General features: G+C 43.2%; 1 protein-coding gene across 1 annotated transcript in view; it reads right to left on the bottom strand.

Annotated features, from left to right (window-relative positions):
• Nucleotides 1-7,982: 7,982 nt before the first annotated feature.
• The window catches only part of LOC137249767 (uncharacterized), a 33,859-nt gene continuing 25,765 nt past the window's right edge, over nucleotides 7,983-16,076 (bottom strand). Inside the window, exon 5 of the mRNA XM_067781648.1 lies at nucleotides 7,983-9,241. Coding sequence (XP_067637749.1) covers nucleotides 8,252-9,241 — 990 coding nt within the window. The 3' untranslated portion in view covers nucleotides 7,983-8,251. The remainder of the gene's footprint in view (nucleotides 9,242-16,076) is intronic.

The following is a 16,076-nucleotide window of genomic DNA, read 5'->3' as shown; positions in this document are numbered from 1 at the left end:
GACACGCACATAATCACAAATTCAGCGCGTCACCAATCACCATCACCGCTAAAGAGGTTGAGGACGCCATTGGTCGCGCTAAACCATCCAAAGCAGTGGGCCCAGACGGCATAGCCATGCCGATGCTTAAAAGCCTAGGGAAAGAGGGTTTCAAATATTTAGCGCAGGTCTTCAACCTGTCTCTTTCCACCTTTGTCATACCCGAGAAATGGAGAATGGCCAAGGTGGTCCCGCTACTAAAGCCTGGTAAACCAGCTAACATAGGAGAGTCGTATCGTCCGATATCTCTCCTATCGCCAGTAGCAAAGACGCTCGAAGCCATTTTGCTCCCTTATTTCCAAGCAAATTTGCAACTAGCCTCCCATCAGCATGGCTTCAGAAAACTCCATAGCACTACCTCCGCGCTAAATGCCATCAGCACCCAGATAAATTGCGGTTTAAATCAAAACCCCCACCATAGAACAGTACTCGTAGCGCTAGACCTATCAAAAGCTTTTGATACGGTCAACCATGGCTCGTTACTGCAAGACCTGGAAGGGTCTACCCTTCCCCCATGTCTTAAAAGGTGGACCGCAAATTATCTGGGTGGTCGGCAGGCATCGGTGCTATTTAGAAACGAAACATCAAAGCCAAGGAGAATTAAACAAGGGGTGCCACAGGGTGGTGTCCTATCCCCACTTTTGTTTAATTTCTACATATCTAAGCTACCTTCACCAGCGGAAGGAGTCACAATCGTTTGCTACGCCGATGACTGCACAGTAATGGCCACAGGCCCAGGCCCACAGATCGATGAGCTATGCAATAAAATAAACGGCTACCTCCCTGATCTCTCCAGTTTTTTCGCCTCGCGAAACCTGGCATTATCACCGACTAAATCTTCCGCGACCTTATTTACAACATGGACGTCCCAAATGTCGACCATTTTGAACATCCACGTCGATGGCTCTACGCTACCGACTGTCCTACACCCCAAAATCTTGGGTGTGACGTTTGATCAGGATCTACATTTTGGTGAGCACGCAGCCGCAATTGTTCCGAGAATTCAGAGCCGTAACAAAATCCTCAAATCCCTTGCTGGCAGTACCTGGGGAAAAGATAAAGAAACGCTCATGACTACATACAAAGCAATTAGCCAGCCGATTACGTGCTACGCGTCACCCATATGGTCGCCAAGCCTAAAAATTACCCACTGGAAGAAGCTACAGGCCTGCCAAAATACTGCTCTCAGAATTGCCACGGGCTGTCTTCTTATGTCCCCAGAACACCATCTACATAATGAGGCGATAATACTCCCCATCAGGGAAAGAAACGAGATGCTGACCAAACAGTTCCTGTTGAATACCCAGAAACCTGGGCATCCCAACAGACATCTGATTGACGAGCCAGCACCGCCTAGGGGCTTAAGGAGTCATCTCCGTAAGCATTTTGAGGAAATACGGCATCTGAGAACACAGCCGTATGAAGCGAAAAAACATAAGCAGGTCCTTGGTGAACTCCACAAACAGGCGTCGGACCTTTATGCCGGGAATTGCCCGGTGAACCCAGTACTCAAAGTAAAGTATCCAAAACTTGCGGAAGAGGAACGCATACTCCCCAGGGAAACGCGTGTCACTCTGGCTCAACTTCGTTCTGGATACTGTAACAGATTAAACTCTTACCTATCCAGAATCAACCCCGACATACAAAATGTATGCCCCGCTTGCAATGTGTCCCCACATGACACCAACCATCTCTTTAATTGTAATGTGGAACCAACGCCTCTAACACCCCTTTCCCTATGGTCCACCCCTGTTGAAACAGCAAGTTTCCTTGGACTCCCGTTAGAGGATATTGATGACAGTTTGTGATCGGTCGCGTCTGTTAGGTGGGGCGAAGCACTGCTACAACAACAACAACAACAACGGGAGTCCAAGGAAACTTGCCGTTTCAACAGAGGTGGACCATAAGGAAAGGGGTGTTAGAGGCGTTGGTTCCACATTACAATTAAATAGATGGTTGGTGTCATGTGGGGACACATTGCAAGCGGGGCATACATATTGTATGTCGGGGTTGATTCTGGATAGGTAAGAGTTTAACCTGTTACAGTATCCAGAACGAAGTTGAGCAAGAGTGACACGCGTTTCCCTGGGGAGTATGCGTTCCTCTTCCGCGAGTTTTGGATACTTTTCTTTAAGTACTGGATTCACCGGGCAATTCCCGGCATAAAGGTCCGACGCCTGTTTATGGAGTTCACCAAGGACCTGCTTGTGTTTTTTCGCTTCATACGGCTGGGTTCTCAGGTGCCGTATTTCCTCAAAATGCTTACGGAGATGACTCCTTAAGCCCCTAGGCGGTGCTGGTTCATCAATTAGATGTCTGTTGGGATGCCCAGGTTTCTGGGTATTCAACAGGAACTGTTTGGTCAGCCCGTGGCGATTCTGAGAGCAGTATTTTGACAGGCCTGTAGTTTCTTCCAGTGGGTAATTTTTAGGCTTGGCGACCATATGGGTGACGCGTAGCACGTAATCGGCTGGCTAATTGCTTTGTATGTAGTCATGAGCGTTTCTTTATCTTTTCCCCAGGTACTACCGGCGAGGGATTTGAGGATTTTGTTACGGCTCTGAATTCTCGGAACAATTGCGGCTGCGTGCTCACCAAAATGTAGATCCTGATCAAACGTCACACCCAAGATTTTGGGGTGTAGGACAGTCGGTAGCGTAGTGCCATCGACGTGGATGTTCAAAATGGTCGACATTTGGGACGTCCATGTTGTAAATAAGGTCGCGGAAGATTTAGTCGGTGATAATGCCAGGTTTCGCGAGGCGAAAAAACTGGAGAGATCAGGGAGGTAGCCGTTTATTTTATTACGTAGCGCATCGATCTTTGGGCCTGGGCCTGTGGCCATTATTGTGCAGTCATCGGCGTAGGAAACGATTGTGACTCCTTCCGGTGCACAGTGTTTCGTATAGAACAAGCTAGCTGGACAAAAAAAAAGTTCTTATTCCAAGAAAAGTGTAATGAGAAATGAAAGAAAACAAACAAAATAACGGGATTTTTGCTTTTTTTGATATTTTTGCTCATATATATTGAGTAACTGAAGTAAGAAGGCAGGAGTGGCCGTAAAATGCATTGATTAATTTTCAAAATTGTTGTTGAATATTAAGCTTCATATTTCTTTTAAGTGAACACTTTTATATAATTTTTTTGATGGATTCTAAGCTCTAAGGTAAGTAAATTTTTTTAATAGTAATTATTTCGCAATTAGAGTATTTTAAATATATTTAACATTCCGTTATTAAGAAGAAAAGGTATTTTTTTTCTATATTTTTAACTTTAGGGACAAAAAAGTTACATACATCCGCGGACATCCGGGCTAAATTTTACATATGTTATAGTCGCAAGTATTCTCTAATAGTCGAAAGAAAAAAACCATTGCGAATTCTTTGCACATCTATTTTTAATTTTTTTTTTTTGTAGATTTAGTTATCTCTACATATAAAATAGGATGTATGTACGTACCAGCTCCGACGAGATATTTGAACCTTTAAAGCTGATCTACCAACGGCAAAACCAATTCCCAGGTACAGGGAACAAACACGTAGCCATAAAACACACAAAAATAAACGCGCAAGGTCAACAAGGGCACACCAAAAGCAAACAGGCGAAGATCACTGACTTCAACTTGCCACAACCTACCGCACCAGTCACCAAGGCATAAAAACAGGTACATACGAAGCAATCTTAATGCAGGTATAACCACACAGGAAAGCTACACAAAAACAACCCCATTTGGTAGCATCTACGCCAATACCTGAATGTAATATAAATACTGCAAAACTGGGATTGATAGTAGATAAACCAAAACCAGGTTTCGGCAATACTAATGACGGCAACACTGCTCGTAGGTTTTTCGAAAATTCTGAGGCTGGTCTGAGATTACGGGACTGGTGCTACGCTCATCAAAAGATTCGACACTCTCCTTCGCGCATTAGCATCTGGGTACAATGTAAATATCCAAAGATTTGAAAAATTTACGGTCGGGACTAAAAAACTATACATCGTTCTCTATCCATGGTTTAATATACCTGTTACAGTTCATAAAATCTTAGTGCATAGTACTGATATTATAAAATCAGCAATTTTACCTATTGGTCAACTTTCTGAGGAAGCACAGGAAGCCCGTAACAAAGATTTGAGACGATTCAGGGATGATAACATACAAAAGCAGTTGCGTGTGAAGCCACGAATAGAGATCTTATGAATATGTTGCTTATAACATCGGATCCTTTAGTTAACAGTTTTAGGGAGATACCTAAGAAAAAATTTAAAAGTCTGACTTCAGAAGTCTTAAACTTACTGTCCCCCGATAATGTTGAGGAGTCAATAAATACCCCAGTTGTTTCAAGCTTTCACAGTAGTGTTGCTGATGCTCATGACTATTCCACAAGTGACTCATCGAATGAAAGTGATGATAGCGAATAATAACATAATTATAAAAGATAACCTACTCTATAACTTTTTGTTGGATCAGGTTTTATTTAATTTAAATCTATTGTTTTTGTACTTTGTATGATACTTTACTTTTAAGTTTTTTTAATAAGTAATTTTCACATAATTAATTTAATTATTTACATAGTTATTATTATTATTGTAATTCACTTTTACATTCCTGACTGGTACTATAAAATAATTTTGTAAAAATTGTAGTGCCAGGATAAATACTCAAATAAATACAAAATATGTATGTACATATGTACAGTCACTCACATAAATAAGTAGACACCCTTTTTGCACAATTCTTACAATTTTCGCTTTCGCAAATTTATTTTAACTAATTCCCATAAGAAAATTTGTCACGATCTATAACAAAAACTAAATTATATTTAAAAAATGCTTGAAAAATTCGAAGAATTTTCATAAAAAGTTTTAATTTTTTTTCCGAATTTTTAGAATTTTTTAGAGTATTGAGATTTGTAGTCCATTCAATTTAAGTACAATAAAGTAATATTCTTAAGTCCTTTAAATTTTTTTGGATCTATGTCACTTATTCACTTGAGTTACTGTATATGAAATAAGCAAATGTATGCATATGAAGTAACATTTTGGAAAAAAATAAAAAAAAAAACACATATGGCTGAAAAAAATGACGTAGTTGTAATAAGTGACTGCGTATGAAACGGAAAATCTCATAAAATAATTTTGTCCAGCTAGCTTGTTCTACACGAAACACTGTGCGGTGGTGAAGGTAGCTTAGATACATATGTAGAAATTAAACAAAAGTGGGGATAGGACACCACCCTGTGGCACCCCTTGTTTAATTCTCCTTGGTTTTGATGTTTCGTTTCTAAATTGCACCGATGCCTGCCGACCACCCAGATAATTTGCGTCCACCTTTTAAGACATGGCGGAAGGGTAGACCCTTCCAGGTCTTGTAGTAACGAGCCATGGTTGACCGTATCAAAAGCTTTTGATAGGTCTAGCGCTACGAGTACTGTTCTATGGTGGGGGTATTGATTTAAACCGCAATTTATCTGGGTGCTAATGGCATTTAGCGCGGTGGTAGTGCTATGGAGTTTTCTGAAGCCATGCTGATGAGGGGCTAGATGCAAATTCGCTTGGAAATAAGGGAGCAAAATGGCTTCAAGCGTCTTTGCCACTGGAGATAGGAGAGATATCGGATGATACGACTCACCTGTTAGCTGGTTTCCCAGGCTTTAGTAGCGGGACCACCTTGACCATTTTCCATTTCTCGGGTATGACAAAGGTGGAAAGAGACAGGTTGAAGATATGCGCTAAATATTTGGAACCCTCTTTCCCTAGGCTTTTAAGCATCGGCATGGCTATGCCGTCTGGGCCCACTGCTTTGGATGGTTTAGCGCGACCAATGGCGTCCTCAACCTCTTTAGCGGTGATGGTGATTGGTGACGCGCTGAATTTGTGTTTATGTGCGTGTCTATTGGCTCTCCGTCTTTCTTTGTCGACCGTAGGATGCATTATATATTGCAAGGTCAATGCTCGTGCATGTTAGATACCGCATTTTAGTTTCTGAACGGCAATTCTTTATCACTTCGATCCGTCTTTGGAACTCGCTTCCAACTAGAATATGCACTGCATTTCAGGAAAGTATTAATCTGTTTTTACCACTGACTCATTTCCTTCCATAACTTATGTACTTCACTGATTTCTTATCCTTTTTTACTCACCACCTTCAACCTTCTCTAAGGGTAAACTTACCATCGTACTTCTATTGCAACTCTCATTTAACCTTAATTAATAGGCTAAGCTCTATTAAATAATATTTTAACGAAAATGTCTTATCAATTGTCTATTATCTATTGTTAATTGATTAGTTAATTTATTGTCATATATTTAAATATAACATTTTTTGTTTCTGTTACTATTTTTTTGATATTATGCAGTTTTGACTAGCACTTCAAACTAACTTTGTCAAATTGCTGTGCTGGGAAATTAAATAAAATACAATACAATAACAGCTGCCAGATACAGTTCTACTACTTCGAGTTTGAAGAAAACATTTCTTTCGAAAAAAAAAAAACAACTTGATAGAAAAGTTTGGCAAGCTATTTGTAAATGTGGGCATAAATCCACGCTGTGCTCTACGATGGGAACCAGCAACACAGAAATTTACGTGAAAGAGTGTACGCCTTCTGTCATTCTTACGTCGAAGTAATGGTTAATCTATATTTTGAATGGACTTGGCTACAGAAATTACGCTCGTGTGACCCAAAAGGTATCGACTGCTAATACACTGCCAAAAATCTCGATGCTAGATACCTGGGTACTACTACTTCGAGTTTGAAGAGATCATTTCTATTCGAAAAAAAAAAACACCTTGATAGAAAAGCTTGGCAAGCTATTTGTAAATGTGTGCATAAATCCACGCCGTTCTCTACGATGGGAACCAACAACGCAGACATTTACGTAAAAGAGTGTACGTCTTCTGCTATTCTTACGTCGAAATAATGGTAAATCTATATTTTGAATGGACTTGGCTCCAGAAATTACGCTCGTGTGACCCAAAAGTGATCGATACACTGCCAAAAATCTCGGGAGAGGTTCCAAATACTTTTTTTCACGTCGATATCTATAACCCGAAAGTAAAGATTTTACTAATGTCAAAAGAAGGGGTGTGGGGCGGGCGAGGGCCATTGTTCGGATTTAGATACCGAAGCCGAAACGTGTCTGTAGGTAGCTGTATGAATGGAAAACAAAAATGTCGAAAATCTTGCTTGATTAAAGAGATATAGGGCAATTTAGGTAACTAGTATGTACTGCAAAAACAAAAACTTCGTCATTTGACTTAGTTCAAGAGATATACACAAAATTGATAGTAATCCATAAATGTCATAATGCCAAAGTTAAATGGTTAATATGGGAACCAAAATCATTGATTGAAACTACTGTTTACAGTGGGTTGAAAAGTATGCTGAAAAAACCTTTTTTTTCGTTTCACTGTAGGCAAACTTGCACCCAGCCTTAATACAGATGTTTCTTTTCGGACCACGGTCAACCTACCCCAAAAATCATATTTATGTTGAGATTTGCTAGAAACTTGATACAGGGATACCTCCTTGAATAGGTCATTATTAAAAAAAAAATCATTCCGGAGGTGGGCCCGACCTATGGTAATAAACGTATTTATATGAAAGTATGGAGATACGGAGGAAAGAAAGGGAGCAAACAAAAAGATATTGAAATCGGTCGGTCAGGTGAAGCAGGTATTCGATTTTGATACAGGGATTCTATATATGAGGAAATTGAGGTGAGAGAGAGATGGAATTGGAGTGGGAGATGGAACTGTAATGGAAAAGTGGAAGTGTTGGTAGGAGTTGGAGAGGGTGTGTGAATGGAACTGAAAATAGAAATAGGTTTGCAAGGGAAGGAGATAAATGTAATAAGGTATAATAAGAAATGTGGACGATAAAGTGGAAGATTATGGGATCAATAGTGAAGAGGGGAATTTTTAAATGTAAGTACACTGATTGTCGGTCAGAACAAAATTTGATGGGTTTTCTAGTTATATTATATAAATTATAAGTACATACGAAATATATAAAATATGAAAATTTACGAAGCATAGTTTGAACTTATGTATGTTGTTGTAACAGCTTTCATGTAAAACGCTTGCACAAAAGTTTTGAATACTATGCAATAGTTCTTAGACGGCTAAAAATACAGATCGGTTCATCCAATTATTGAAGGTCATATTCAGTATAAGCTTTATCTTCGTTGTAAAGTTATATTCGCATATCTATATAAACTCTAGTTCAGGGTCTGTAGTCTTTTTTTTCTCATATAATCTTGTGCCATGTGATTTCATGTGTCCTGCACGGCCAGCATTTTGAGCAAAACGTTTTCCGCAAATCTTACATACGTATTTTTTAATTGGGTCATGAATACGTTTGTGTTGTTTTAATTGTAGTTTATTTTTAAAGCCTTTGTTGCATATATCGCATATTTTGTCTCTTATATTGCCATGTGTACTAACATGCTCCACATATAATCCTCTTGTTAAGAATCCCTTACCACATACTTCACATCTATGCCGTGGTCGATTTTCATGTCGTCGCATATGTGTATTGAATTTTGATGCTGTATAAAACTTTGCACCACATACCTCACAAACATAATTCTTCTCACCCGTATGATAGCGTAAATGAATTTTTAATTCTGATGTCGTCGCACAAGCTTTATTACAAACATTACAAACGTATGTGTAATCTTGTACATGCCTTCGTAAATGTACAGTTAAATTAGAAGTCAACTTAAAACCATGCCCACATATTTTACATGTATACGGTAATGAGCCATCATGAGATGAGAAATGTATTCTGTATTGACATGAACCTGAAATAACTTCTCCACATACTGTGCATTCGTATGGACTAACATTAGTTTCAAGGAATATTATATGTTCGTGAAATGGGGACGTTGGCTCATAATCTAGATTGTTCTGTCTACATTTAATTTTTTGTTTCTTTTCTTTAGAACATGCTCTACGCAACCGCATGATTTCTTTTTCCAGCTCATTTTGAGTTAAATCCAATCCAGATGCTTCATTAAAATCGAATAAAACACATTTTAGAGTCTCTCGTCGTCTATTACTAAATCGATAGGATATATCATCTTCATCCCAAAGGCTAGGATAGCTTTGGTATATTTTAGCAAGTATGATAAACTGATCGTCATTCAAGAAGCTTTCCGGCGGTGGCGTTCTCCTCTCTATTTGCATAAAACTGTCCTATTAAACAAAGAGAAACGTTTATTAATACTCTAGATGACTACCTCGTATATGTACCCGCAGTGGGTTAAGGAGGCTTAGAATATACCCGCGGCAGTTACGTATACATGTCGTAAGAGACTCAAGGGGTTGTGTAGCGAAACCCTTTCAAGCGGTTGCGAGCGCAATTAATAGTTTCTCCAACCCAATTGTCAACCTCACCTAGCTGGGGCGAATCCCGTTTCTATAGCAGCCGACGCTCTGGACACCCCAATTTAATCATGAATCTAGGGGGTGGGAGGGTGGTATGGCCAAGAAGGTTTCATGTGGCCATATTAAATCGTTCCGGAGCTGATCGGGCTAGTACCTTAATGGTGCTTGTTACCGGAACATACCGGATCTGCATCCGGCAAATGACATTCAACATCGATAACACCCCCAAAACCCTCGTGGAGTGTCTTTATCGCATCTAGATCATTGCCCCTTGCGCAATCCTTCCTGTGTATGTTGCAGCCATCGAAAGTTTGAAAGTCCAATCCGGCAGTTAGCTTTGTTTCTTGAATTGCGGTGACTTCTTTTGATAGCGAAAGGTGCTTCGAAATGTAGAAGTTAAAAAAAGCGGGTATAGGACATCACACTGTGGTCCCCCTTGACAGATAACTTGCGGTACACCCTTTGAGACTTGGATGAAGGCAGGATCTTTCCAAGTTTTGCAGTAACGTGCGGTGGTTGACTGTATCAAAAGCTTTTGATAAGTCTAGCGCTACGAGTACTGTTCTGTGGTAGGGTTTTTGATTCAATTTGCAATTAATCTGCGTGTTGATGGTGTTTAGCGCGGTGCTAGTGCTATGTAGTTTTCGAAACTCCACCGTCGGGAGGCTCCCGTCGCTGAGACCAGAACATCTAGGAAAGTGGAGGGAGATATTGGCCCGACCATCTAGGGAACCTCCAGTTGTTGTTGTTGTTGTTGTTGTAGCAATGCTCGCCCCACCTAATAGCCGCGATCGATCACAAATTGTCATCAATATCCTCTAACGGGAGTCCAAGGAAACTTGCCGTTTCAACAGGGGTGGACCATAAGGAAAGGGGTGTTAGAGGCGTTGTTTCCACATTACAATTAAAGAGATGGTTGGTGTCATGTGGGGACACATTGCAAGCGGGGCATACATTTTGTATGTCGGGGTTGATTCTGGATAGGTAAGAGTTTAACCTGTTACAGTATCCAGAACGAAGTTGAGCAAGAGTGACACGCGTTTCCCTGGGGAGTATGCGTTCCTCTTCCGCAAGTTTTGGATAATTTTCGTTAAGCACTGGATTCACCGGGCAATTCCCGGCATAAAGGTCCGACGCCTGTTTGTGGAGTTCACCAAGGACCTGCTTGTGTTTTTTCACTTCATACGGCTGGGTTCTCAGGTGCCGTATTTCTTCAAAATGCTTACGGAGATTACTCCTTAAGCCCCTAGGCGGTGCTGGTTCATCAATCAGATGTCTGTTGGGATGCCCAGGTTTCTGGGTATTCAACAGGAACTGTTCGGTCAGCATCTCATTTCTCTCCCTGATGGGGAGTGTTCTCGCCTCATTATGCAGATGGTGTTCTGGGGACATAAGAAGACAGCGCGTGGCGATTCTGAGAGCAGTATTTTAGCAGGCCTGTAGTTTCTTCCATTGGGTGTTTTTTAGGCGACCATATGGGTGACGCGTAGCACGTAATCGGCTGGCTAATTGCTTTGTATGTAGTCACGAGCGTTTCTTTATCTTTTCCCCAAGTACTGCCAGCGAGGGATTTGAGGATTTTGTTACGGCTCTGTATTCTCGGAACAATTGCGGCTGCCTGCTCACCAAAATTTAGACCCTGATCAAACGTCACACCCAAGATTTTGGGGTGTAGGACAGTCGGTAGCGTAGTGCCATCGACGTGGATGTTCAAAATGGTCGACATTTGGGCGTCCATGTTGTAAATAAGGTCGCGGAATTTTTAGTCGGTGATAATGCCAGGTTTCGCGAGGCGAAAAAACTGGAGAGATCAGGGAGGTAGCCGTTTATTTTATTGCATAGCGCATCGATCTTTGGGCCTGGGCCTGTGGCCTTTATTGTGCAGTCATCGGCGTAGGAAACGATTGTGACTCCTTCCGGTGGTGAAGGTAGCTTAGATATGTAGAAATTAAACAAAAGTGGGGATAGGACACCACCCTGTGGCACCCCTTGTTTAATTCTCCTTGGGTTTGATGCTTCGTTTCTAAATTGCACCGATGCCTGCCGACCACCCAGATAATTTGCGGTCCACCTTTTAAGACATGGGGGAAGGGTAGACCCTTCCAGGTCCTGCAGTAACGAGCCATGGTTGACCGTATCGAAAGCTTTTGATAGGTCTAGCGCTACGAGTACTGTTCTATGGTGGGGGTTTAAATCAACCGCAATTTATCTGGGTGCTAATGGCATTTAGCGCGGTGGTAGTGCTATGGAGTTTTCTGAAGCCATGCTGATGAGGGGCTAGCTGCAAATTTGCTTGGAAATAAGGGAGCAAAATGGCTTCAAGCGTCTTTGCCACTGGCGATAGGAGAGATATCGGACGATACGACTCACCTATGTTAGCTGGTTTCCCAGGCTTTAGTAGCGGGACCACCTTGGCCATTTTCCATTTCTCAGGTATGACAAAGGTGGAAAGAGACAGATCGAATACATGCGCTAAATATTTGAAACCCTCTTTCCCTAGGCTTTTAAGCATCGGCATGGCTATGCCGTCTGGGCCCACTGCTTTGGATGGTTTAGCACGACCAATGGCGTCCTCAACCTCTTTAGCGGTGATGGTGATTGGTGACGCGCAGCAATGCGTCTATTGGCTCTCCGTCTATCTTTGTGGACCGTAGGATGCATTATATATTGTCGGCAGAAAGCGCTCGCGCATTTTTTCGCGTCCGACAGCACTTTGTCGCCAAAGGCGATGGAAACTTTGTCTTTGTGCTTAGTCGGATTCGATAGGGACTTTACGGTGGACCAAAGTTTACCCACACCGGTAGAGAGGTTACAACCTCTTAGATGCTCCTCCCATTTCGCCCGCTTGTGTTCATCCACAAGCAATCTGATGCGTTGGTTTATATCCCTTATTTGGGGGTCGCCTGGATCAAGCTGCCTTATAAGGTCACGTTCGCTCGCTAAGTTTGCGGCCTCCGCCGGGAAGTGGGCCGGATTTCGGGAATTCTCCCGGCGGGAATGAAATGTGCCGAGGCGGATTTAATGACCTTACGGAAGGCACGCTCCCCTTGGCGGGCATCAGTCGGGATAGGGAGGGCAGCAAAGCGGCTGTCTGTAAAGGATTTATATTCTTCCCACTTTCCTTTTTTGAAGTTTATGAAAGTGCGTTTTTCAGTGACGATGAAGTCGGCGGTACGCTCAAGCGAAATAAGTATGGGCAGGTGGTCGGATGCCAATGTTACCATCGGCTGCCAGTTGACGCAGTTTACGAGTTCTGCGCTCACGATAGAGATATCTGGCGAGCTGTAACAGCTTCCTACCATACGTGTGGGGGCGTCTCCGTTTATTGTGCAGAACGTCGTTTCTTCTATTTGATCCGCCAACATCTCACCCCTACTGTCCGCCCACAAGTTTGAATGCCATAGATCATGATGGGCATTGAAATCACCTAGGATAATGCGATTGTTGCCAGTGAGTAAGGCCCTGATATTAGGGCGGTATCCACTGAGGCAACAGGTGGCAGGAGGGATGTAGATGTTGATGATTTCTAGGTTTGCATCGCCTGACCGGACAGATAGGCCTTGACGTTCTAAGACATTGTCCCTGCGGTCGATGCCAGGATCAAATATATAATATTGCACAGAGTGGTGTATGATAAACGCGAGACCGCCTCCATTTTCGCTCTCGCGGTCTTTCCTGTGGACGTTATACCCAGAGCAGGTCTGCAATGTAGATCTTGCTGCGAGTCTAGTCTCTTGAATCGCAGCAATGCGGATGTTGTGCCGCTTCATGAAATCGACTATCTCCGTGATCTTCCCAGTTAGTCCATTACAGTTTAACTGCAGGATTCTAGGCATACTCCCCAGAGGCGTAGACTACGGGACGCCCTTGGGCGTGAACAGCAAGGAGCCACAAAAGATTTATAAAAGTTACGTGGACGTCGGGTTTTGGGATCAAGCCCAGAACAACCTGTCCGATGCAACCATCCCTTGCACGAGACACACTGAACAGAGTATGACCGTCCTAAAAAGATTCTTTTCCGGCAGATGCAGCAAAACCATTTCTCGGGACCGGGGTCAGGAGACGGACCCGGATTGAGTTCGATGCCTTCCCGGAGTAAGAGAATATGGAGCAGTCCTGCTGCAAGGAGCTGCTGGGAGGATGACAATTTGGGAGGGACGAAACAAATTAGATGGGGTCACACTGAAATGACAGTCCTTGGTCGGGAAAACCCCCGAGTCGCTCCGGTACATAGAACCGACTGCCTTGGGAAGCGAGGGAACCTCCAGTCGGGTTACGTAGTTCCTGCCTTGGTCTGTGCCACTTTCTTCAACTACACCGGGTACTCCAATGCTTTCCCAAGGACGTCCAATCCCAGGGCCACAACAGCACTTGTGTTGTTGTTGTTGTTGTTGTTGTTGTAGCATTGCTTCGCCCATCCAATAGGTGCGACCGATCACAAATTGAAACCCTGCTGTTTCAACGGGGGTGGACCAAAATGAGAGGGGTGTTAGAGGCGTTGGTTCCACAATACAGTTAAAGAGATGGTTGGTGTCATGTGGGGACACATTATAAGCAGGACATATGTTTTGTATTTGTATTTGTATTTGTCGGGGTTGATTCTGAGTAGCTACGAGTTTAACCTGTTACAGTACCCAGATCGAAGTTGAACTATAGTGACTCGCGTTTCCCTAGGGAGTGTGCGTTCCTCTTCCGCAACTTTAGGGTATTGCTTTTGAGTACTGGATTCACCGGGCAATTCCTGACATAGACGCCTGTTTGTGAAGTTCACCAAGGACCTGCTTATATTTTTTGGCTTGTTGTTGTTGTTGTTGTTGTAGCGATTAGGTTACTCCCCGAAGGCTTTGGGGAGTGTTATCGATGTGATGGTCCTTTGTCGGATACAGATCCGATACGCTCCGGTAACAGCACCATTAAGGTGCTGGCCCGACCATCTCGGGGACGATTTATATGGCCACATTAAACCTTCAGGCCATCCCTCCCTCCCCACCCCCAAGTTCCCTGAGGAGCTTGGGATCGCCAGAGCCCCGTCTGTTAGTGAAACGGAATTCGCCGCTCGAAGGTGAGGTTGACAATTGGGTTGGAGAAGCTATATATTGCGCTACAAAACCCCTTGAATCCCATTTTTTTGCTTCATTCGGCTGTGTTCTCAGGTGCCGTATTTCCTCATAGTGCTTACGGAGGTACCTCCTTAAGCCCCTGGCCGGTGTTGGCTCATCAAACTGATGTCTGTTGGGATGCCCAGGTTTCTGGGTTTTCAACAGAAACTGTTTGGTTAGCATTTCATTTCTTTTCCTTATTGGGAGTATTCTCGCCTCATTATGTAGATGGTATTCTGGGGACATAAGGAGACAACCCGTGGCGGTTGTTGTTGTTGTTGTAGCAGTGCTTTGCCACACCTAACAGCTGCGACCGATCACAAAATGTCGGATGCGAAAAAATGCGCGAGCGCTTTCTGCCGACAATATATAATGCATCCTACGGTCGACAAAGATAGACGGAGAGCCAATAGACACGCAAATAAACACAAATTTAGCGCGTCACCAATCACCATCACCGCTAGAGGTTGAGGACGCAGCTAGCCTCTCATCAGCATGGCTTCAGAAAACTCCATAGCACTACCACCGCGCTAAATGCCATTAGCACCCAGATAAATTGCGGTTTAAATCAATACCCCCACCATAGAAGAGTACTCGTAGCGCTAGACCTATCAAAAGCTTTTGATACGGTCAACCATGGCTCGTTACTGCAAGACCTGGAAGGATCTACCCTTCCTCCATGTCTTAAAAGGTGGACCGCAAATTATCTGGGTGGTCGGCAGGCATCGGTGCAAATTAGAAACGAAACATCAAAACCAAGGAGAATTAAACAAGGGGTGCCACAGGGTGGTGTCCTATCCCCACTTTTGTTTAATTTCTACATATCTAAGCTACCTTCACCACCGGAAGGAGTCACAATCGTTTCCTACACGGCTACCTCCCTGATCTCTCCAGTTTTTTCGCCTCGCGAAACCTGGCATTATCACCGGCTAAATCTTCCGCGACCTTATTTACAACATGGACGTCCCAAATGTCGATCATTTTGAACATCCACGTCGATGGCACTACGCTACCGACTGTCCTACACCCCAAAATCTTGGGTGTGACGTTTGATCAGGATCTACATTTTGGTGAGCACGCAGTCGCAATTGTTCCGATAATTCAGAGCCGTAACAAAATCCCCAAATCCCTCGCTGGCAGTACCTGGGGAAAAGATAAAGAAACGCTCATGACTACATACAAAGCAATTAGCCAGCCGATTACGTGCTACGCGTCACCCATATGGTCGCCAAGCCTAAAAATTACCCACTGGAAGAAACTACAGGCCTGCCAAAATACTGCTCTCAGAATCGCCACGGGCTGTCTTCTTATGTCCCCAGAACACCATCTGCATAATGAGGCGAGAATACTCCCCATCAGGGAGAGAAATGAGATGCTGACCAAACAGTTCCTGTTGAATACCCAGAAACCTGGGCATCCCAACAGACATCTGATTGATGAACCAGCACCGCCTAGGGGCTTAAGGAGTCATCTCCGTAAGCATTTTCAAGAAATACGGCACCTGAGAACCCAGCCGTATGAAGCGAAAAAACACAAGCAGGTCC

The sequence above is a fragment of the Eurosta solidaginis genome, chromosome 4 (genome assembly GCF_040869045.1).
Source record: "Eurosta solidaginis isolate ZX-2024a chromosome 4, ASM4086904v1, whole genome shotgun sequence".
NCBI lineage: Eukaryota > Metazoa > Arthropoda > Insecta > Diptera > Tephritidae > Eurosta > Eurosta solidaginis.
Note: the sequence above shows the minus strand (reverse complement) of the source record. Positions and strands in the feature narration are given on the sequence as shown.